Source organism: Pseudopipra pipra, chromosome 3 (genome assembly GCF_036250125.1).
Source record: "Pseudopipra pipra isolate bDixPip1 chromosome 3, bDixPip1.hap1, whole genome shotgun sequence".
In the NCBI taxonomy this organism is placed as follows: Eukaryota; Metazoa; Chordata; class Aves; order Passeriformes; family Pipridae; genus Pseudopipra; species Pseudopipra pipra.
Window position 1 is genome coordinate 50,897,577 of NC_087551.1, and position 24,767 is coordinate 50,922,343.

Below are 24,767 nucleotides of genomic sequence, written 5' to 3' on the forward strand. Positions count from 1 at the left end.
CTCTGAAGTAGTTTTTACCCTTAAGGTGGTCTGAAGGGCAAAACAGGAAAACACAAAAAGCACTCTAAGTGAAATATGTATCTTGATCAACATTAAAATACACTGATAAAACAAATTATAATGACCTCTCCTAGTACACAGAGAAGCAATATCCACAGGGGTATGTGATCTGAGCAGTCAGTATTCTCTACTTACCTGTCTAAGCATGCTGGTAAGACTAGGTGGATTGAGCATACTCCCAGATATGTGGATAAACACATTTCAGTATTTGGGACAGGAAAAACAGATCTGACAGACCTCAAATAGTGACAGTTTTCGCACAGAACGTTGCACTTCTACTGCAGTATAAACACTGTATAACTCTGTAGCACGAGAAGCCATGAAAGCAGTATTAGCAGTGCAGCTGTGAAGATGGGCTACAAGCACCTCCTGCTCTGAGTGCTGCCTTGTCATTAGAAAGAGAGCTCCAACCTTGGGAGCATCTGGGAAGGGGCTACAGAAGTGGTGTCAGAAGGAGGCAATGACTGGGAACTGCCTGGAGAGAAGGGGAAAAGCACCCCAAGCGTGTCAACAAGGGTGTCTTGCCACAGTATTTTCTGCTAGTGTCCAGGTGTGCTCCGGCTCAGTAGTTCAGTATCACTTATTTAAAATCAAATGGCATGAAAGTTATTAAATGATAGCACATGGTATTGAGACCAATGTGAGTGTTATTGCAGAAGCTGCCAAGGCAATCTGTTATTTTGCTAACTTCGTCTTGCTCTCCATCCAGCTGATGATGCCCAGGCTTTCTGGTAAAATGCAAACTTTTTTGTTTATTTCAGTCCAACTGTGTAGTTTGCTATTACCCGGGAAGTAATAGGCCTCAGGCTGGTGGTCTGCACAACAGCAACTGTCACCATCTCCCCTCCTGGAAAGAACAGTCCCTGGGAATACTGTGGCAACTATAACACGTTATTATAACTCCTGTACCGTGCTTGCTGTCTGCTGCTCTCTGCTTGGAGGTGTTCATTCTTGCCTGTCATACGCAGAATCCATGAAGGTTTATTCCACTTGCAGCAGCACAGCAACAAAGCCTGCTGTTGTGTGAAGTGACTGGAAAGCTGAGCAGCTTTCTCGCGCCATGGCTGTACTAGCTGGCTTGTGCTTTGTATGGGATCTCACTGTTGTCCTGCCTGGAAGAACAAAACCAAACCTTTTGTCCTGCTGCTGGCTGTGTGCTGGTGTAATGGATTTCAGTAATAGGAGCACAGTGGGCACAGTGAGAAAAGACTGCTTTTCTTGCTGCTGTGGTAAGATGGTGAAGGAGAATTAGATATTTAATTAAACCTCCAAACAAATTTCAGTGATGGGAAATAATACCTTAACCAGATGGACAGTGTGTCTTCCCTAGAAGGCTGTATTTAAAATGTGGTCTTTTGGGCCTCGTGCTAATTGCCACATCTGCTGTAGGCTAGAATGGAAGAGAGGCCATGCTCCCCAATTGGAAATGGGCAGCATCAGCAGAGGTCTCCTGGACCCACTGTAACGCTGAAGTACAGACAACCAGACTTTGCCTAATGTGGCATGAGGGCTCTGAGCAAGGAGCACCAGAAACCAGATTCCCTGAGTGATTGGCACAGTCAGCTCTGGGACTGCTGTCCTGCTCAGCTCAAGCACTGTTGGAAAGACAGGTCATTGCAGGTAGATGCCCTGTCATTCTCAGTCTTCCTGAAGCAAGTATCTCAACAACTCCCCCCACCACACACATTCCAGCTTCTTATAAGGCTGCTTCACAGAAAGGAGAAATGTACTTCTGTGTGCTCTCATGATGTGGTGTAGTAGCACAAAATTTAACTGGAAGCTGAAAACAGAGATAATGCAAGAAATATAAGAATAAAATAGGTTTATTGGAGCTATTTTACATAAAGTAATCAAGAACAAACAACTTGAAGAACTATTTTTATACCATGGCAATATTTGTGCTGACTTGAAGCTACTGAAGTACAAAAGACGACATACAAAAAGATGCATGCCTCATTTGACTCTGGTTTTATTGGGACCCATGAGGAATGTGACATCCTTGGACAGTCAAACAAGACAGACAGCACGATTCTTGTGTATATATATGTATTATATAACATGTACTGTACACATTTTACTGTTAACACATCTGAAGTTCACTCACACATATCAATTACTTGCTCTAATTCTATGAGAATTTTTCTGGGTTGAGGGCAGATCACCAAAGCTTTCAAGCTTTGCAGGGAGCTATGGGATAACCAGCAGGAATCCTACACTCTGGCATCTTGGATAAAAACTGCTGTGTGCTGCTTTCTCACGCTGTGGAAGGGTGGCAGGCTAGGGGTAGAAAAGGCTGAACAAGCCCTGAGCTCTGGGGAGAGAGACAGCTCTGGGCTCATACACAGAATTAGTGGTTTTGGTTGGAAAGGACCTTAAAGATCATCCAGCTCCAGCCCTCCTGCCACAGTCAGGGATGCCATTCACTAGATCAGGTTGCTCAGGGCTCCATTCAGCCTGGCCTTGAATACTGCCAGGGATGGGGTATCCACAGCTTCTTTGGGCAACAGTACATGACTGCTGTTGAGCACTGGGAGGTCCAAGCTCACCTGCTGAGGACTTGTATTTTTTCATTTCAGCATTTAGTAAGCATGGCTCTCTCTGCTAGCGGCACAGAAGTTTAAACTATGAATGGAAGAAAGATGCTTTGTTCTTTAAATCCCAATTTTCTTTACAAAAGCTGGCGCCTAGATAGTGATTGCTTTTAATTAACAAAGCAAGGCAAATTCTTTAATGAAAACACTTCCAGTGCATTAGGGGGAAAGTACACAAATGGGTTTCTGCTGGACAGTGAAGTAGTGCCTTGGTTGGAGCATCCCAGTCTCCAGAGCAGAGCGCAGCAGTGGCAGCACTGAGAAGAGCATGCTGGCACAGGCTTCCCCCTGTGCCAGGGCTGCTGGGCCTTGGCTGCTCCAGTGCCCTGGCCCTGGGGCACACTCGGCCTTGGCTGAGACCCCAGCTGCTGTGGGGAGGGCAAGAGCACCCTGCATCCAGCATGGAGTCTCCCCACGTTGCAGTGTCTTCTGCACAACTGCATCTACTCTCTGGAGCCTGAACGCTTCTTATTTTCTGAGCGTGGGCATCTACTCACTTTTTTATATTATCACTGAAGGGGAAGAATATGTTCCTCATCTTGTAAACTGCTTCTACACTTGAAAATTAACTAAGGATTTTGGTCCTGTTACAGAGGCAGAGGTTCATGGACACAGGAGAAAGGGGAGAAAACAACTGACCAAAATCCAATTTTTAGAGATACATCCCATTGATGAGGTAATCGGACTCTTCAGATGTAATGGGTCGAGCTTTTTTAAGCTTCTGTTTCACTAAGCGCAGTCTGCAAGCAACCATAAGAAGCAGCAAAGCAGTGATGGCCAAGCCTAAGGCTAAGGGTAACACAGCACCTACAACGAGGTTAAGAGAAATTACATTTTATTTAATACAGTGAGATGCTGGTAGAGAAAACCTGACATTTTTCTTTAAAAATACAGCTAGTTTATCACTTAGATGCTAATATTTCGAGCAACTCATGCTACGAAAACAGAATATGGAGTACATTATTCAATCTTTGACCATTGTATGTGTATTGTACCAGCTGACTGAAAAACTAATGTAATTCAAAATGAATTCATATGGTTGGCCTTACCTGTTTCTGGGACTGGATGACTACCTCCAAACTGATCTCTCTTTGGCACCATTATGCCATTCCCATTTGTATCATCTGTTCTTTTCCCTGAGGAACTGTTATCTGCACAAAGTAAATGAATATGGCTGTTCAGTGACTTAGAAAGTCTTATCCCCAGGACACTAGAATTAAATAATGTAAAGTACTAAACTTACGGGAAAAAAATCAAACAAAAGAACAGTAGGTTAAGAACTTCTGACTTCAACTGTATAACTTGAATTTTTGAAATAATGTGAAGCTAAAGCTAAAATGTGAATTCAGTTTTGCATCCCAAACCCCAGTGCATCTCAACCAAACCCAAGTGGGGTCATTTTCCACTAAAAAAAGAAGGATATCAATTCTGTTTTACAAACTTCCAAAACGACGTATAGACTAGTCTGAGCTAAAACTTTGCTTAAGCTCTTTACATCTGTAGTTGAAAATGAGGCCATTTCACGTTATATTGATCTCTATCCTTGGAACTTGCAAAGCAGAAAACACATAGGTTGGCTGCACAAATCACCTTAACTTTGCCTGTTGCCTGACACATACAGATGCAGAACTTAGGTACTTGGAAGACATGAAAATACATGGGGAGAACATTTCAAAGAGGATGATTTGGAGTCACTGCAGCTTGTGTGGTACGTAAGATATTACAGAGCATCGTACCTACTCAAGAAGAGACAACACACACTTTGCTGCCAAGGAGTGTTCTTGGGAACGCATAGGGCGGCAGTTCTACTTTAAAAAAGCAGAGTAACTCAACTGGGACTCCCTCCTCCTGCCCTCCCACTCAAGTCCTACTCCGATAGCTGTGGGGGCACTATGCAAGAGTGACAGCTTAATCCACCAACACCCTCACAAAAATCAGTGATATGCCTACGTTTTTAAAGTATTGACTATATTTGGGGTTTACTGATAACATAAATATTGAAGGACACTTTGACTGCACTGCGATACATTTGCTGGCAGCCTTCAGAACTGTGACAGAGCCAACAGAAACACACTATGCTACAAGATCTGTAGAACATGAATGTGAAATGTTGTAATTGGCATTACATAGAGTGGTGGGTGTTAAGGAAGTGTTTAAGTCAATTAGCTTGGAACGTGCACTCTGTGTAACTCCCACCCACCACCATCAGCTCTGAAGAGCTGCAGAATGTGTCCCTGTCAGTGGTAGCAGCGAATACTCACAACTGTTAATTAAAGCTTAAATTGTTTTATCAATACTGTCATGAGGTCAGTGCTGATGTCCCCACTCTAAGGCAGAACACCACCTCCCAGGCTCTGGTTTTACTGCCTTGCCATTATGGATAGGTGTACATAAACACTAAGTTCACCTGCAGCAGATGCCTTAGGAATGAGCTGTGGCCTCCACCTCATTGGGCTCTTTATGTTGTTCTGGCAGGTAAAGTGGACTTAAGGGAATCCTAAGTGTAAATTGTACTGGCTTTAAAGTACCTGTATGGTATCAGATCTGTGCAAGATCACCTGAATGTAACTTAGACTAAAACCAGCAGCTGTTTTCTGCTTCTGTTTTTCCTGAATGGAATTAAACAAATATTTGTCTTTATTTTGGAAATACCCAAAAGATATTGGCTTTTCTTAAGAGCTGCTCCAGTCTGAACGGCAAGGCTAGATCTAATGCCCGTTTTGTAAATTTGTTTCCTGCCATTTGAGTAAATGGAATATTTAAGCCAACTGCTTGTAAAGACATTTGGCAAATATGGAGAGAAGTTTGGTGGGAAAATTTTGGAATGGTAGAAGAACAGAATCCCTTCAATAAAGCCTGTAGGATTTTGTTAAGACTTGTGGCTGCTTTTACATGACTGGAGAGACTATCAGTCAGTGCTGCTTAACACCTTATCTATTATCACTAGAAAACAGAGAGCAATTTCCCCAAATAAGTTTAGAAGCCTGACATAATCATGTTACCTGGGTTTCATTTTGTTTTCACTTTCTCTTGATTTTCTAGTCTGTTAATAGTAAATTGCAATTTACAGCCCTTTCCAGTTACCCTGAATTAGAGATCTAGGTTAGAGCACCCGCTGTTGATGCCTCCACAGTAAAAACATGACTAAGGCTTGGGCACTCAGCCAAATGTTGTAATCCCAGCCCTGAACAGCACTGCACAACAGCTGGCATGGGCGGCCTGGAAGAGGCAGGGACCTTGTGCCAGGGGAATGCAAAGCTGTTATGGTGATTTATACACTTGAGTTGGCTATGCTGGGGAGCACAAATCTTCAGGCTGCTCATGAATTCAACCCGTCTGCATGACCACGTTTGCTACTGGCTGTTGCCGCTTAGAAGTCAACCCACTGCTCACTCCAGTGAGCTTTGCTGCAAATGTATGTTTGCTGTATTCATCTGCACCTGCAGCAGTGCCAGAATATGCAGCTGGGTTTAAGAACTTTCCTGGAGAAGGACACTTGGGCTCTTTGGAGAAGAAATGCTGTGCTGGCCTTTGAGATTCCTTTATTGACATAAAATGCCTCTTCCTGCCTCTGCTCCCAACTTTGGAAGAAAATGTTTGGCCTTCCAGCTTGGGCAAAAATTAAACCATGAGTCTGTTGCAGAAGACTCTGTGCCCTGAGTGTCCGAGGAAGTTATCTCTTAGTGTTGGACTAACTGTTCCCCTGGAGTCACCTAGGTGTAGAGGAATCCCACTGGAAAGGCAGGATGCAGAATGAGATTCAGCCATTGTCAACAATGACTGATTTTTGGCTTTTGTTTTGGTTGCTTGGTTGTGGTCTTTTTCTCCTTATTGTGAATAAATCCTCTGCTAGGCCAGGTAGAAATTTTAAATAGTACTTAACTTGGACTTGCATATTTTCATATTTTCATATTTTCACACTTCAGTGTAAATCCTTAAAAAGTTTGTGTCAAGTCAGAGACAAACATGAGGGCCACTGGAGTAAAGACAGCAGGTTAAGGGACATTTGGAACAGAGAAACTATTAAGAGAAAATGGATTCTGGGACAAATTTTCCCTTGTATGACCCTCATAGGCAGAAAGCTTATATTCTTGCTAGCAGGAACTATCCCACAGTCCAAAATATTACAGCGTAGCCCAGCTCCTTTTAAAATGGAGAAAGGATAAATATGCTAGTACTCAACAAGGAGGTCCCTTTATTGGACATCTTTATTGGAATATGAGAGATGAAATCTGTTTATGGAGAGGTAAGTAGCAGAAGGGACATGCCCTTATTGGTACTGTAACCACCACTGTATTAAAAACAAATGTAAAAAAGAAAACAAAGCAAGTCCCCAGTCCTGCAACTTCTTGGGGAAAACTTCTGTTCGTTAGAAGTCAGCTGAAAGCTCCTGTATCAAGCATCAAGTCTAGCAGCCAGCTAGAATGTGCCACATGCTGTCTCCAGTAGGTAACACCTTCTTTTACTCTGCCTTGCATTCACTGGATTCAAGAGCATCACATTTTTCTTCCTGGATTGTATTTCCATGACAATCTGAAATAGTCAACTAAGAAATAAGACAAATGTAGCCCTGAATGGAGCAGCCACAAGCAAAATGCTGGAACCTGTGCTGCCACTGTAAAGCCATATCCCTTTAATATGTAAGTTAAGTAGACAGCTTTTCAACATATTGACATTAAAATAAGTAAATCTTTTAAAATTTATGTGTAATAGGAAGCCTGGATGTTTGCAAAATCAACTCCAGGCCAAGAAGCCTTGGGCCAACAAAGACCTTTTCAGTGTGACTCAGAGGCAGAGGTTCCACCTTGGCACCACTAGCGGCTCTAGCACTGTCTCAGGAGACAGTCAATCCCAGAACAGGATTTCTGCCAGTGGAATTGCTGAACTTTTGAGGCTGCTGGTATGGTTTCTTTCAGTGCTGCTTCCCTCTCCTCAAAAATGCATCTAGCAATTATTGCCCCTCTGAACACCTCCAGATGAGCTTCATGGAACTGCTTCAGCAGTTCTGTGTCTCTCATTTTTGTATCACATAATTATTAGGTTAGGTCTGTAACTTTCTTGAGATGGCAGTGATGGAGAGAAGTCTAATTAATGGATCTGGGTGAATTTTTAGGAACAGGTTAGATGCCTGTCTCCTCAACTTTATAAAGACTGTGATGCTCGCCAGTGGGGCAGGACTTGAACCTCTCTGGACCTCTGTAAATCATTAATGTACAGAATGTGACTCCTATGAAGTGTAAGTGTCTGCAGGAGAAGACAGCAGCTCAGAGCAGGTTTTGGCAGAGCATTTTTTGGCATTGCCCTTCAGATCCAGGTACGTGGCACCTCTTCACGTCCCACCACATGAACCCCATTTGGAACTGATCCACAGGCGATTTTAAACCTCACTGAGCTGTTTGATGCTTTTTTGGTTAAAAGTATTGGGTTCCTAGGTCAGTAAAGACTTGAACCTTCTATTATGAAGGAAATTCTTAAGCATTTAAAATTAAATTTTGACTGAGTTTTGTCCAGAAAGCAGTATTAAACCCAAGAGGATTAAAACTAGACATGGTCAGTTTGAAATCTTGCCTTTTTAAAATTAAAACAATTACAACAGCTACTGGTAGTACACTTATTACTGAAGCCCCATCACACTTTTTTAGTTTTATAAGAATTTCTTTCTTTGCATGTCTACTGCTGTGCAAAAGGCTACCTTGAGAGCAAAACCAGTGCAAGTAAGTCACTGTGCAACAGGTAAACACAGAAAATGACTATGTAAAAGTGCCACACTTCTAGATGTACTTCCAATTACAACCCCTGATTATAGGTTGCTGAAGTTGGTGACCTCAGTTCTGGTTTTACGTCTGGATTCACAATCCAGATGATTTTTGAGACCTACTTAGCAGCTGAATTTCCACTGGAGGCTGCATTGTTCCTTGGAAATTTGATGTTTAGTTTGGGTGGCCCCATATTAGGTGTCACTCAAGACTATGTGAGCAAGAAGGTTTTGGATCAGACTTCAGGATTTAAGACATTCCAGTGAGGAGCACCGAGGTCATCTACGCTGCCAAAAAAGGGGAAAACTGAGGATTTTGCTATCAGTCTCTAGGCATTCACTAAGGCAGTCTAATTCTTGAAGAACATTGTTTTTACTCCCTTTGCAGTCTCCACAGATGAAGTACAAGCACCTGAAGAAACACTCAAGTGCCAGCCAGGGCAGTGCCCTTAACAAGAGTCGGCAGCAGAGGGCCTGGAGCACTGCTCTGTTGTAACTGGAAAATAAAGCTGGTTATAAATAGCTGTGTCTTGGGGTCCATGAATCAGTCTAAACATGAAGAAATAAAAGTGGGAGGTCTCATACAAAGGCCAGGGCTGGGGACTCTGCCTGTAACATCACCACACGGTGACTCACTGCAGGCCTGCAGCTACTATGGAGAACAATACTGGGCACCTGTACATGTTCACCTGAGGTTGTTTGTTACCAAAGACTGAGCCTTTTCTATAGTGATGAAAGACTTCTCCTGCCCTGGAGACACAGTTCAGAAAAAAAAAATGCCCATAATACTAAAGATATTAGTTCAGAGGGGAAAAAAAGAAAGAAGTCATAATTAACACAAGGAGGAAAGCAATTACTTTCACCCAAGTTGAACAGTACTTTATTATGTTCTTCTGAAGTACTCTCCTACAGATTTAAAGAGCCTTAATACATCAGCCTACAGAGCTGAACCTGGGGCGGAATTTGTATTTAGCTCACTGCATGTTTTGTTCCTTAGACTGTATTATTTTCCTGGCATCCCTACATTTTAACTTTCTTTTTGCACCTGCTAAAAAGTAGACTTGACAATAATAAATCGAAAGCTACATAAAACTTCATTATTACAGGTTTCTTTTGTATCTTTTGCATTTTCAATTTTTTTCCTCTTAGGCACCAAAAAACAATAAAAATAAACTTAAGGTGCAAGACATTTTCTTTCTTTAAAGAGAATGATTTACTGAAACTGATTCATTTCAACTCTTACCTGGCACAAATCCACTGATTTGTTTCTTTGGTCCCTGAGAAAGCGATTGGTTAGACATGTCTGCATCCACTGAGAGAACTGGCTGATTTCTGACAGTGGCTTTCAGGGTGTTTTCTGCAGAGAAATTTTCATCTGTGTTTTCAGTCAGTCCTACAGTCCTTTGCTGGGTAGTGCCAAGAGCTGCATGTGTCACTGTCTTTCGACCTGGGTTGACTGTTAACAGAAACAAAAATCATAATTTTTGTACATAATTAAAGGGAATGGGAGTGTTCTTAAGGAAGACCCTTCAATATGGGCCTTGAGGCAGGCTAAAAAACGTCCTCAGGTTCACATATATGATGATATGTGAGTTCCAGATACATAAAAGGTTAGCAGTTGCTTGCTGCCAACTGTTAAGCAGAAGTACACTCATGAACTCTACAGTGAAGTCCAGCAACTAAAATATCAATGCCAGAGTGGTTAGCCATTGTGCCAATTCACCCTCTGAAGATTTTCGTTCACTTAGTTGAGCGTGGGCACATACTGAGGGATGACTAATGAAAGCAAACAGAGGGATGGTGAATCAGCTGGTTCCCCTGCCTGCTCAGAGTGAGTGTTTCAGATTCTTGTAAGGTATGTATCAGCACTTTTAATAGTATCTCTGAGACACTCTGAAACACAGTTCTTCTTTCCAGAATCATCATGCAAGTGAAAAAACTATCTTTGAAATATTCAACACAAAATCAGTCATTTAACATGCTTTGAAGAAAATTTCTGAGCACCTGCTGTATGTGGACATTACATCTTCCCATATGCTAATTCCAATGAAAGGCTCTATGTTGGGAGCAACTTAGGGAGCTTACTCATAGGGAGAGAGAGGCCACAGAAGTGACATCATTCTCTTTTGGTCATTTGGGCTGTGATTACTTCCACAATCTACACCACGGCCTGGCACACTTACGATTCTGGCAGAAAGTTTCATCTGATCCATCAGGGCACTGTCTCACACCATCACAAGCAAAAGTGATGTCAATGCAGCAGCCATCATCACAGATAAACTGGTAGCGAGAGCAAACCCCAACACAGGCTGTTGAGAAACAATTCCCAAATTACCAAGAAATCCAGGTAGTAAGTACTGGGTCAATGACTAAAATCTGCAGCACTGAGGAAAAAGCAAAACCATGCTATGTCAAGAAGGCCCATGAACAAGGCAGAAAGTTGAAGAAAGGTCAGACTCAGCTATATGATGTCATATTGACATAGAAGCTAATATAGGTAATAGCTATTTCTGGCACCTTCATCACTATTCTGGAAATCTCTTTACTGCAGGAATACTCAACCTGGAGGCTGTTGCACCTTATACCTTGTGCAGCACCTTTACAGTGCTTTAAATTCTGCTGGCCTAAGCTAAAAGGAGATCTTTTTAGGCTTAAAAGACCCAGAACAGTCCTGAAAATAAATAAATGAAATCTCTATGGCTGTAATGGCATTGCTCCAGCATGTAATTCCTACTACATACCCATTATGTATTTCAGACAATATGTTGTTTTACATGCACACATACGGACTATATGGGATCTTCTATAGCATGTTTTCTGCAACCTAATTAAAATACATAAAAAATGCTCGTCATTTATTTACATCAGTAATCCAACGACTTCAATACAGCACAGACCAGAAGGTCTCTCAAATGACTTTCACCAGAAAGGACTGACTGCTGCCTGCTCTAATATTTAGATTCCCCCGAAAATGGAGAGTGTCCCTGCACATTTCAATTTGCATACTCAAAGCTTTCCTGAAACCCATTCTGATCCTGTAATTTTCAAGTGTTTACATGTATGCTTTTGTCTTTCTAACAGCAGTGTAGTTCATCACTTTGTAAAGCACTATCAAATTCAGTGTTTGATTAATGTTGTAACAGCAAATTGATTTGCATAAGGATGTCACAGCCTTTGGTTGTTATCCTGCTATGCACCAGAAAGCTGTGCAATGCTAATGGAAGCATGGCAGGAACATGGATGCCTGTTTAAAACTCCTAAAATCTGAAAATGCATCTCCTAAACTTCAGTGCTAATAATAGCATGGATCTTGCATGCATTAAGGCACTAGTTTAGCTATAGTAGTAACACTTGAATTGCTAACACAGATAGAGAATTAGAAAAATAAAAAAGACAGCGCATCCTCTATGTGCTCCATACAAAAGATACCCCTGATACCCACAGCAGCAAATAAACAAACCAGTAAACCTCTCTGGCTGCTTTAGCTGAATTAAACATTTATGAACACAACTCTATAACCCATTACTGGAACACAGGCATTATTAAGCAGGTTTTTTTGCAATACCAGTTTATTACCACAGGGACTACCTTCTCGCATAGGGATATTGCACTGGTGCAGAGCAAGGTTTTCACTGGTTCAGCTGAACAGGGTGATAACACTATTTAACTTTTACTTTGTGCCAGAGCATCAGATCTGTACTAGCAACTTGTTAATTATAACGTAATTAGAAGTTATTACATTAAAGAGACCAGGACTGACAGCCACTGAAATCTAACTTATTTTCTACCCTTTATGCTTTTTACATGTTTCTGGAGCTCAGAGTTTAAAAATGAAGGGTCAGTTCCAGTTTCAGTTTCCCCAGTAGCATAGGCTTTAATAACAACCACTAGACAGAAAATCTTAAATGCAAGAAAACAAGAAGTCATTTTTTAGACTATAGATGCAGGTCACTATTATTATTAGTCTGCCTCACACAGATTAACTGATTTTAGCTGATAGCACAACAGCTAAGTTTAACTGATAGCACAAGCCTTGTCATGTTGTCTACACCATCCCAATGTTACAATGTGCCTGATACCTATGGCAGTATTTCATTTTTACAACCCTGCATGCTTATAAGCAGTAGAAGGACAAACATTCAATGCTTGGAAGCATTATTGCTGTAACACACAATTGCTGCTTGTTTGTTTCTTCACTGTGAAAGAGTGATTCAAAGCTGAAAGAGATGCCATTATGTAGTGGATAAAGACAAAATAAAACACTAGAAATGGAGAATAAGATTTTCACCTCTATCAAGACCCTTGCTCTGCTCTGAATACCATACCCTGGGTGTCACTCAGGCAACAACAACTCGTTTTCTCACCTCCTGCGGAATGAACCATGGGCAGAACGGTCACAGAGACGTTGTCAGAGCTCCGCTGACCTGCAGTGTCTGTCACAGTTAGCTGGAAAATATACCCGCCTTCCTGAACATGAGACAGTTTCAGTGTTCCTGGTTGTGGTACCTGATTGAAGACAGAGAGTGAAAAAACCCATATTGGCATAACCAATCCATCCATAAACTTCTAGGAAAAGGGAGCTCGTTTCATGCAGATTAAATAATTCTCTTAGGTCTAGTCAGCCCAGTCAAGCATGTATGTCAACATGTAACATTTGATCTCTTTTTTTTTTTTTTTGCACCCATTTGTAAAAATAAACACAATATTTAGGTACTGTTTTTCATGGTACACTCAGTTACCTGGAGCTGTGGATCTTAGCACTGGAAAATAAATGGACACATACATTTAACTCAGTTTTTCAGTAATTAGAAATGTAAGTTTAGAGGGTAAGCAGTAAAACATTAGCCTTTTGCTCTCTATTGAGTTAGTCTGTAGACAATATACATGGATCCACAGAAGTGACTTTTGCTACATATTGATTTATGATAAAGTGAGTGGTAGCATGGCTTTATCAACAAGACTGCCCACCTCTGACCAGTATGACATTTGATACAGTCACAACTTTTGCAAATTGCTGGACTGAATTTTTCCACGTCCTGTGCTGAATTTCCATGGCTTGCTCTGAACCAGATATAAGTTCATCTATAGTGAGTGATCTAATCATTTGGTTTCAGAAAGTCATGGGATAAAAAAACTTAAAAGTGTATTAGATCATTAAGAAATTAATAAAATAACTTATTCTATGGTAATTTAAAGCAGGTACCAAAATAGCATTATTAGTACAACAGTAATTTAGAAGTACTTCTAAATAAAATGAGTGTGGTATTTGTAAATGTTGAACTTTTTTTAACCTCATAACCATTACCAGTCACAAATAATTTCATCTGTCTCAGAATTCACTAACACATACTTCAGTAACTACAAAAAAGCACATCAGGTTTACTGGACATGTAGTGCATTTTTAGAAATGAAGCACACGGGGCTATTTTTATAAGTAATTGAAAGGCATATTAAAATCCTCTGTGATTATCTTTAATATTAAACCAAAGATTCAATAAAGAGCTTTGCTTATTTAAAGTTGCTTTTCATGAAAGAAAACAGGAGTTTTTGATTAATATGATCATAGCATCCTAGACCTACCTTTATAGCAGAATGTATTGATAAATGCATTTTTCTCTCTGAGTAACAGAATTTGCTAACTGAAATTTCTTTCCTTTTCTATTTGCATGAATGCACTTGGTTATCTGATCATTCTGTTGATTACATCCTGATGGAGTGTATGACCCATTAGAATTTTATTCTTTAGTGGATTACAGAAATTAATATGCTCTAAAAAATATGTGCTGCTGTTCACTGTGACTACTGGGAGAGCAAACATGGTATTTAAAACTCATGAGCCCTGGAGTCCAAGTTTCTTCTCAGTGCAGAGCTAGAGAAATGCCACTGACTTCCAAATATGCCACCACTGTTCCCAGTGACCTCTGTGCTTTCCTTTTTATCTTCATCCTGCCCCGAAGAATGCTTGCCTGAACTTGCTTTCTTAGAAACTTTGGCTTAAAATAGATAGTAAATTTCCAGATAATCAGCATTTAAAAAAAACCCAACCCATTATTGTCCCTAAGTGTTGAGGAGCTGCACAGCTACAGAGTGTGGGACCCAATCTGAGAAGCAAATTATCTAAAAAGCAATAATCAGTCACAATAGAAAAAAAATAATTACGCTGGCTTCCTTCTACAATATGATAAGATCTCTCTATAGCAGTCCTTTCACCTCCTTTGTCTTCTATTTATTCTTTAGTCCATAAGAGCAATGCAACAGCTGCCTTTTATCTTATTTAAACACATTCCCATTCTCCCTTGTAGCTATGGATTCATGCATTATTCTCAAAGAATAAATGACATGAAATTCAGTAACTTCAGGGCAGTAACTAAAGCACAAAAGACATCAACTGAAGAATGTATGAAAAAAATCACAATTATTAATTCAACTCTAAAAATTAAATTATCATGACTAATCATCAGGGTACATATCTGTAGGAGAAATCCCTGCTTATTTGAACACAATGAAAAAGTATTTATTTAAGCATGAATGTGTGTCAAGTTCATTTTCCGTTAACAGATGCAAAGAAACCACCAAGACTAATGTGATTTTCACAAGTTTGAATGGATATAAGGCTTGTCTGTATTTTCAGAGTGACTCTGAGTAATAGTGAAACATATAAATTTTAAATCTTTTTTTTTAATTTTCATTTTTTTCTTACTCTAGATATATTACTACATCACCGAGTGTTTAATTGTTCTTGAAAGAAAATAATACTGCAAGGGGTTATATTAACAAGTCTTGCTAATAAAATGTTCATTTCATCTAGATGATATCTAGCAACTATTCTTAAAGCTTCATTTTGGTCCACGCTCTCTCACCTTTACATATCCTTCCCGCTCAAGATGGATTTCCCAGTGTGCCCTGGATACTGTGGGCTGTGAACAGACTATGAGTAGATTCTTTGGGTTTGAGACATTTTTCCTTTCTTTTCTGCTGATCCTAGAGCATTCACAAAGAAGGCTAAGATGAAAGATCCCTCTCTCGATGGCTAATTTTAAGCTGAAACCAAAGCGGTGGATGAAATATCTCAAAAGGTCTATATCACACATTTCTTTGCAGTTTCTCCAGAAGCACTGACAGAAGGCTGTTGGTGAAAATACCTAATAAGGTAATACTTTTTAGTAACTGAATTACTGATGGGTCTCTAACCTGGATCACAGAAGCTGAAAACCAAGTGCAAGTGAGCACAAACAATGGCTAAAGTAAGCAGAGCTGAAATGCAGTAAAGCATTAGCATCTATTTGTTTGCTGCTAGCTGTCTCATGCCATCCAGGATAGAGATTAACTGTATAAACCACTAGAAATAATCACTGGAACAAACTCCCCAGGGAGTCCTCCTTCACTGGAGGTCTTCAAGATGTGATTCGACAGATAATTTCATCTAGGCTCCTTGTCCCACAAAAGGTTGGCCCAGATGATCTTTTGAGGTCTCTTCCAACCTGGGCTGCTCTACATTTCTGTGAAATAAATGTTCAAATTGTACAGACATCCTAATTTTGGTGCCTGGTAGACAGATCCATTTGAATACATTTAATATTTTTAGCTCTACATTTAAAAATGTATAAACACAACAATCTGGAATTAACTGTCCATGTTGTGAGATTGCACAGGTACCTGCATTTCAACCGATGAGTCACCCTGCAGCAGTGTCCACTCATACTGCACAATTCCATGGTCATCTGAACTTTCTCGGCCATCCAAAAGCACCCAATCAACAGGTGACTGTAGCACAATATCTTGTCCTGCCTTGCACTGTGGAGGCTCATCATATTCTTCTTCTTCAATAAAAAAGGAGAAGACCAGTCACTATCAGGGGAAGCTGATTTATTATTTATATACAACACATTTTTTTTCTTGGTTAAGGTATTGTTTCACTGCTGTGTAACTTTCTGAAAGATGGACATGTTCATTAGTGCACCAAAGTAATATCTACTTCAATTTTAGTCAATTGTTCTATATTCAATGATGTCTTCGGGAATTAACTGCTACATTAGAAACACATGGCATAGAAAACCTCTCAGGCACCTGTGTGTTTCAGTAATACAACAAACAAGATTTTTAGCATCAGTGTAGTTTTTTAATCTGAACTAATGAAAATGGGTTTAAATATGAATTACATAAACAGTTACAGCACACTTTTTATAGCACTCTGCATAATTCAATAGGCTTTTAGTCTCTTTATAATACATCATTACAGGAGTGAAAGACTTAATTTAGCATAAGGTGGCACCCTGGTGAAGCAGAATCAGAAACAACCACCAATTTTAAGTGCCTCATTTAAGACATTCAAAGGTTGATTTTCAGACTATTTAGGATTTGTAGCATTTTGCTACATTCAAAGTACAATCGTTATTGATTAAAATTGTGAGTACTAAGTATTTTTGCCAATCAAACCACAAGTTTTTCAGGTTAGACTAACAAAAGCCATGATCTGTTAAGAGACAGAGCCTGTGAGAAGTAAAGCCATTTGTTCTGCAACCTGCAGACAGTGCAGAGAAGACAGAGGGATAAAATCTAGATCAACAAGTCAGTATTTGACAACTTTAGCCACAAGATTGTATTTTTCTGCAGTTCCCCACTCAAGTTTAATTCTTTCTGGCACTCTGGAGTGCCAGGGCGTTTTCTGCTCTTCAACCCCTGTAAAGGATATTGATATTATGCTCAGAAAAGCATCTACTGAACATAAGGTTGTAACTTCACTCTGTGTTAGCTGCACGAGGAAAGGCATTTCCCTGTCATTGTAGGGGATCTTGCTTGGATATGCTCTTCAACTTGCTCGAAGGCACGGAGCTCATCAGAGCAGTTGGACAACTGTTTATCTCTGACTGAACAGCAAACTTCTTATTTCTTATTTTTGTCAGCAGTAGGTAAGACATAGAAAAATACAAGGCAAATGTCATAAGTTAGGAAAACATACAAATAACTGAAAACAGAGTCTGATAATAGAAAGTAAGGAACCAGTTCTCACTCATCCAGCTGGCACGGGAAGGTTTGCCTAATTTGTACACACTCAGTTCTCAAAACCAACTTTGTTTTAAAAGCAACATCTAGGTGCAAAAAAACCCCTAATTGTTAATAACCACCACCATTATAGTGCCAGGGCAACTTTTATTTGGTATATATGTTATGTAACATCTTCCCACAATTATTAACTTTACCAATAACTGTCAAAAAGAGACCAACCTGGGTCTGAAACAGCAGAGCCCATTCTTCCGCTTCTACCTTGGAAAGGGGTTTCTTGTCACATGCCTGTTTAAATGACTAGATCAACGTCCTGCAGGGGCAGAGACAAACCCCACTTCCCCTGGGCCCTAAGCAATAAGGATACTGTCTTCCTGGACTAACTTTATACTCCAACAGCATGAGTTGCAATGGAAGGACCACTGCATGTTGAGGCAGGTCACAGAAATTCATGCCAGCTCTTTGCTAAAGATGAGTGAGGGACCACTCTGGTCCCAAAGGATGGAAGCACCACCTTCTGCTTGTAAGGCACCAGATTATCTTCAGAAAGGTAAATGAACAGCAAAACCGCTCAAGTTTGTTCTAGTAAAGGAAAAATTGGCCTGATAGAGACATATGGCATGGGAGGAGATATTCTATTGAGCTGAAGACTCTTTTTCCACAGCAAAGTTTTAAGTAATGGAATACATAATCCTTAGTTAGTGAAACACCTTCAGATCTGGGGAATAAATACTTCTAAGAAATCAGCATAAAAAACCAAGGAGGGATACTCAGGAGCCACTTAAAACCACCACTCATGGGAGTAAAGGACTATCAGCCACAGGTTAGCAGAAAAATAAAACTCAGAAAGCATCTCTAAACTTCTGTTTTTAACATGCAATTAGGTTGAATGTAAATAAGCAGTACAGAACTGGTATCTCAGGTCAACACTCTGAGATGATGGACCTGGCTACTTTCTAGAAAAAGGGGTGCAACTTTATAATGCTTTTTATTTTGAGGGGGTAACACGATAGGTTTAACTTATTCTGCTTCCTCCATCCTTTATACAAACTTATCCTGCCAATAATTAAGCTGCCTTCTGAATGAAGACTTTGTTACAAAAGTTTATTTCGCTGACAACTCCTGAATGTGTTTGATATTAGTTTACCTTAATGCTGAATCTTTTCATTGCTCATCACTAATGAGCGGCACAGAAGCAAAGTCAGACATTTCCAGTGAGACACTCAAGTCCTCTTTATTTCTACATCAAAAATTTAAGAATTTGCCTAGCAAAGGTGAAAACAATTACCTCTCATTTCCGTATAGGCATACAGGGGTTCACTGTTAGCACAGCACAAACTGCCTGGGAGTGCAACATAAATCCACAGCCAAACCAGCACAAACTGGATGTATAGTGAAGAACTTGGACTTACACTGAAATGTAAGTCTCTCTAAACTGTCCTGGAATTGCATAGACACACTTGATCTGAGAAATATGTATCTGCCATTAATTGCTCACAGAATTAAATAGCAATTGGGTTTGGTTTAATGAGGATCCTTAACATAAATGAAACCCCACACTGTATCCTAATGCTCAAAAATATATTGGAATTATGAGGGCACCACATCTATGGAAAAATGTTGTTTTGGTATTCTCAGAAAGAAAACAACAGAAGACTAAACACCAAATACTCTGAAAAAAAAAAAAGGAACAGCTAAAACATGATCTCCTCATAGAAGAAAATCTTGAAATGAGAAGTTCTTTCTTAAATTTTCTAAATTCAGTCATGGGGTGACAGAAGGGAAAAGAGATGTGCCTTTGTTGTCCTGTTGTCCAAATTATTTTTTCAATGTAATTTAATTCAGTGGTAAAGAACATCAGAGCAAAATAATTCAATCTTAATTTTATCTCTTCTGGTCCATGTCACAGCTGACAGACATTTGAATAAAAGTTCATTCTCCTTTGTGGCTTTGCTTCAGCTCCAGTGTAATTGCATTAAGAAATCATAATCCCCTGTTTCTGATACCACCATCACCCACAAGGCAGACTTTTAAATAAACCCAAAAGAACGCAGAGCAATTTGCAGATTGGGAATTGAAACTGCCTTGCAAGCCCAGTGCCGATAGACACAAATCTGACAAAAAGGCAAAGCATTTAAGAATTCCAGAATTCAAGAACTCAAGGAACTCAAGAAATTCAAGATTTCTAATAGGTAGAGTATTAGTTGTACAATAGTATTAGCTCCAGGTTATAAAAGAATTAAAGCAGTTCAAAATGAAGCCTAATTCAAGACTTCAATGTAAAATCTAGTCTTAACCCTTCTATCTTGCAAGTGCATATGGGCTTATGAAACACAATTACCCTGAAGTTGCTACATAAATAATGCTGTGTAACTAATACTTTCCCCGTTGAAAATGTCAAAATCATACCTTGGGTTTTTCTGGTACCTTAAGCTTGCTTCATCTCTGGTGACATAAGATTCTTGCTATAGTTCTCTAATTATCCTGCTCACACACTTTGCAAAAAATATTTAGGCATCATAAGGCCTCTACAAATTCAGCCCCTGCTCTCATATTTCCAGGGGATTCCCACTGACATTCTCAAGAAATAGGCAGGATTGGATGGACCCCTGCCAAGGGAGCAGGAGCAGAAGGCACATCTGGGCACAGTTTTCATCCACACCAATATCAGGTCTTCCTGTTGCATGCAGTGACTAATTTACTTCAGTTGAAATCTATTGCTGAAGAAGATGCAAATGATATTTAGGAAGGTATTGTCAACAGAGGTAATGAAATTAAGTCAAAATTATTTAAGATGTAACTGTTTAACAACAGGAGGTGGGGGAGGGAAAGTAAATTCTTTGGATCAGGTGCTAGGAAACAGACTCCAAATCTAGAAATCCAGACTTGTTTTCATCTACAGCTGCTTGGTCTGGAATATGTTGTTTTTAAATATGCTTCAGGGTTGAACAAACCGCTGCTTTGGATGTGGCCCAGGTTCCAGAGGTGCTTATGGAGAATGTCCATGCTGCCTCTGAACTACTGGTGAGGTATCCTTGTCTTCTTCAGTCTAGCTCTCAAGTTCTTAAGCAGGAAAAATCATGAATTAAGTGAATGAGAAACCAGCTTAGGCAATAACATTTGGACAGCACCCCCAAGAAGAAAGGCGTTTGCTTGCCCTCAGGCTACTGCACAAGGTTCTGGCATAGCTGGGATCAGCATCCCAGTCATGCTTTCCAAGGTGCCCAGCACCTGCAGTTCCCAGGGAGCTGGGACCTCTCTGGTCCCCCAGAGGTGTATGGCTCGTGAACAAGCTCACCCCACTGGCTGGCTCCCAGCCACAGGCCAGCTGGCACAGTGGACCCCAAGGGTTCTGCAGAGACAGACGGATGAGGGGTGGGTTTCTCCAAGCCCGAATACCCCCAAAGCCCGAACACCCTCCCAGAATGGGTAAGGTTGGAAGGGACCACAGTGGGTCACCTGGTCTAACCTCCCTGCTCAAGCAGCATCACATGGCACAAGATTGTGTCCAGATCGTTCTTGAGTATCTCCAGTGAGGGAGACTGGACAAGACTCTCTGGGCAACCTGTTCCAGTGCACGGTCACCTGCCCAGCAAAGTTGTTCTTCCTCATATTCAGGCGGAACTTTCTGTGCACCCGTTTCTGCCCGTTGACTCTTGTCCTATTGCTCGGCACCACCTAGAAAAGCCTGACTCCATGCTCTTGGCATACCTCCTTTAGATACTTATACACATGGATAAGGTCACCTCGGGCGCGGCCGGGCCGCCTCTCCCGGCTCGGGGAGTCCCGCCGAAAGGCGCTCCTCGCTCCCTCCTCCCGCCGGCGACGCCTCTCGGCCCCGGAGCGCCTTCCCGGCCCCGGGGCAGCCGCACGGACGGCGCCCGCTCCCCCCGCCGGCCCCGCCACCCCCGTGCCGAGGGCCGCCATGTCCCTCCCGCCGCGGGGCCGCCGCTCCCGCCCGCGCAGGTCGCTTACCCGGCGGCGGCGGGGCGCTGCCGGCCGTCCGGCGGCTGTAGGAGCTGTACCCGCGGTGCGGGGCGAAGCGGCACACGGGGCGGCCGCGGTGCGTGCAGTTGAAGAGGTAGCAGCCCGGCTCGGCCGCCGTGCCCCGAGGGCGGGCGGGCCCCTGCACCACGGCCAGCGTGCAGCGCGGCTCGGCGCAGCAGGCGTCCAGGCACTGCCGCCAGCCCGACACGGCGCCCGGCGCCCGCAAGAAGGTGGCGCCGGCCGCGATGGAGTCCTTGGTGCGGATGATGGAGTCGGGCCTGGCGGAGAAGCTGCCGCTGCCGCCGCACCGCTCCCCGCCGCCCCCGCCGCCGCTCGCCGTCGCCGGCGGCCCCGGCTCCTCCTGCTGCAGCTGCCGGCGGAACTCCTCCAGCAGCGTCTCCACGCCCGAGATCTGCGAGCGCAGGTCGGCCAGCGGCGCCGCGCAGCGCCCGCCCGGCAGCACGGCCCGGCCGCCCAGCGCCGCCAGCAGCACCAGCACCAGCGCCGCCATGGCCCCAGGCGGCGGCGGCGGCGCGGCTCCCCCCGCCGGCTCCCCCGAGCGAGCGGGCGCGGGAGGCGCCGGCCCCGCCCGGCTGCACCAGGCGGCGCGGCCGCGCTCAGCACCCGCCGCCCGAACAGCTCCGGCGGGCCCCGCCCCGGCCCCGCCCCCGAGGGGGACTCTCCGTCAGGGGCTGGAGCCATAGGACAAGGAGTGGTGGGTTCGAACGCGGAGAAGGGAGATTTAGGTTGGATATACGGAGGAAATATTTTACTGTGAGGGTGGTTAGATGCTGGAACAGGCTGCCCAAAGAAGTTGTGGGTGCCTCGTCCCTGGTACTGTTCAAGACCAGGCTGGATAAGGCCTTGAACAGCCTGGTCTAGTTGAAGGTACCCCTGCCCATGGCAGCAGGGTTGGGACTAGGTGATCTTTAAGGTCCCTTCCAGCCTTTAGCCTTCTATGACTCTGTGACTCCACAAGGGGAGGTGACACCTGCAAATAATCGGGGCTGGTGATCACTGAAAGTGCTGGTGATTCTGTGACCCTGAGGAAGGAAATAAACAAACAAACCAACCAGAAATCGTGTGGAGGGCTCTATCCCAGGTGTAGCATTTCTGCTCACAAATTAAGGGGGGGGGAAAAAAAACCCAGTAGTCAAAAATGTAACACATAAAGATGTGACTTCTTCAGTTTTAGCAAAAAATCCCACATGGGATCTTAACCACCCAAGACATTGGTGAAGAGCTCCCCGTCTGAAATGTTTTTGAAATGTTTGCTAAATGACTTTCAGAGAAATGCTTCTAATTAAATGAATCAGTTTTATGTCTGTCACAACTTCTGCTTTATCATGAAATTAAGGCTGATCCTGCGACACAAATTAATAAGTGTGTTATCCCTCAAAATCAGCAATCCTCCAAAACAGCCGCTTTGTTATTTTTCATCAGATATATGAAGCCTCAAAGCACTGGAATGGCACACTGAGACCTGTCTACTAGCACTGAGAAATATAAGCTTGACAGTAAATGTATAGAGCTGGTGATGGGCCTTGTGCTGCGTACAAAGGGATGTCATAAGGGGCAGAGAGGTAGCTCTGTCTTTCCATATTGGGTTCATTCTTGCAAGCACCTTTAGACACAGACTCTTACATTTGTTGAATTACTGGAAAAGTCTTATTTCAGGCCATGTTCCCAGCATAATTCAGAATTGCCTCCAAAGCAAATACACTTTATTATTCTGCCATTGTGGACCCTTGGGTGTTGCCCAAAAAATTCACATGCAGCTTATAGTTTGGGTTATGATTTCTCCTCCACCTCTCCCAAATCACGAGGCTGTAGTCATTGAAGCAGGTTGGCCTGTCAGCAGTACAGCTTTTGAAGACTGATTTTTTCCTGGCTGTGTGCTCTGTGGGTTTTCTAAATTTCTAGAAATTATATTTTTGAGACTTTCAATTTCTGACCAATTTTAGTTGAAAATTATCAATACATTTAAAGGTTATGGGAAAATGAACCAGCTAGACAATAAAATGGTATAATCCTTGTTTGCTTTGAAAATCAGGCTAAAATGACATAATTTAATTTTTTAGGGAAATTTTCAAGAGGTGATCAATTTATTCATATGGAGATGCTGACTGTAAGGTACTGATTTGCTAGAAGTGACACTGGTTTGCTGCTGCTCTGCTGTCATACCCTCTGATACTATTTTGCTTCTAAAATGTAAATGAAATTAAAGCTCACTCCACCATTGTGAAGGCTGAAGTTGGCAGAGGGAAAAAATGCACCGGGTCATGACTTCTCAGAGTCACCAAAGATTTGAAACTACTTTGTTTGAGCAGAAGCTCTCAGTTCTGGATCAGCACACAGCCAGTGTTCCTTAGTGGGGGCCCCTTTACAGGGCACAGGGGGTCACTCATCCCACAACCCTTGTTGTATCCAATTCTACCAGAAGAGGGGTCCCTGATTGTCAGTGGTGGTGACACTGAAGCAGCAGGTTCTTGCAGAAAACACTGAGAGAAATGTTCACTTTCTATTGCTTTATAATGAGAAAACTGTGGTTGGAAGGTGTCTCCAAGGAGAGTAGATTCTTCTTCAAGCAGGTGAGCATTTAAGAGGTAAAGAAGGGTATGTCCAACAGGTCACTGTCCTGTTGGCTTGCTTCAGTGTCAGTTTTAACAGTTTGATGGTTAGTAGATGTCAAAATGTTTTCCTGAGTTGGGATAAGGATGACATTCTTACATTTGTGTTTGGAAGTGTTGATGCCACCTTCAGATTAGTTTCTTGAGCAAGAGTGTCTAAGTGCAGCAGATTTTTTTGTATTGATGCTGCAGCAGAATTTGTTTTCTTGCCTAATTTTCTTGGCTTAGAATATGCATATCATTACTTTGGCTTTGTGAGAAAGATGGATGGTATTTGTAGTTGTGCTGAGCTTCTTTCAGAAGGTGGCAGCAGTTTATTACTTATATAAAACAGATTGCTGCTAGACGTTAATGTCTGCCTGAGGGTAAATAACTACTTATACTTAATTTCACATTTCTTTACTGCTTCATTGTTGTGAGTGCCTTAGATTTCCTTTGGTTTGTGGAGGTACAAATATGAATTAATATTTAGGTTATAGTAAAATATAAGATATTTTGTTCCTGCCTCTCATGAAAATGAAGTTTTGGGATGGTTGATTTTCAAGCAGAAGGCATTAGAAATTCCTAAAGGTATTTGTCAGGTTTTAGTTCTTTTTCCCTTTTCAAAGGATACATGCATGTACCACAGTTTACTATCCAAAATGTCCATCAGACATGGGACAGCTAAAGAGACTGCTATCTTTCTTTTCCAAAAGTGGTGATTGGACTACACATATATTCTTTATATCCAAACAATACCTG

At 42.0% G+C, this 24,767-nt stretch overlaps 1 protein-coding gene across 1 annotated transcript; it reads right to left on the reverse strand.

Moving 5' to 3' along the window:
- Positions 1–1,867: 1,867 nt before the first annotated feature.
- Positions 1,868–21,940, reverse strand: LRP11 (LDL receptor related protein 11). The gene is made up of 7 exons (XM_064649099.1): positions 21,385–21,940; positions 16,059–16,226; positions 12,771–12,908; positions 10,590–10,715; positions 9,650–9,862; positions 3,701–3,802; positions 1,868–3,458 (listed from the first exon to the last, which is right to left on the reverse strand). The coding sequence occupies exons 1-7, from the start codon at positions 21,905–21,907 to the stop codon at positions 3,304–3,306; spliced, it is 1,425 nt and encodes a 474-aa protein (XP_064505169.1). The 5' UTR covers positions 21,908–21,940; the 3' UTR covers positions 1,868–3,303.
- Positions 21,941–24,767: the final 2,827 nt, after the last annotated feature.

Bases quoted from the DNA above. Each gene is read 5' to 3' on its own strand.
- LRP11 (XM_064649099.1), bottom strand. From the start codon at position 21,907: ATGGCGGCGCTGGTGCTGGTGCTGCTGGCGGCGCTGGGCGGCCGGGCC. The intron at 10,716-12,770 runs GTGAGAAAACGA...GTTTCTCAACAG, and splicing joins CATGGTTCATTCCGCAGGAG to CCTGTGTTGGGGTTTGCTCT. The intron at 3,803-9,649 runs GTAAGAGTTGAA...TACTTTGTGCAG, and splicing joins AATCAGTGGATTTGTGCCAG to ATAACAGTTCCTCAGGGAAA.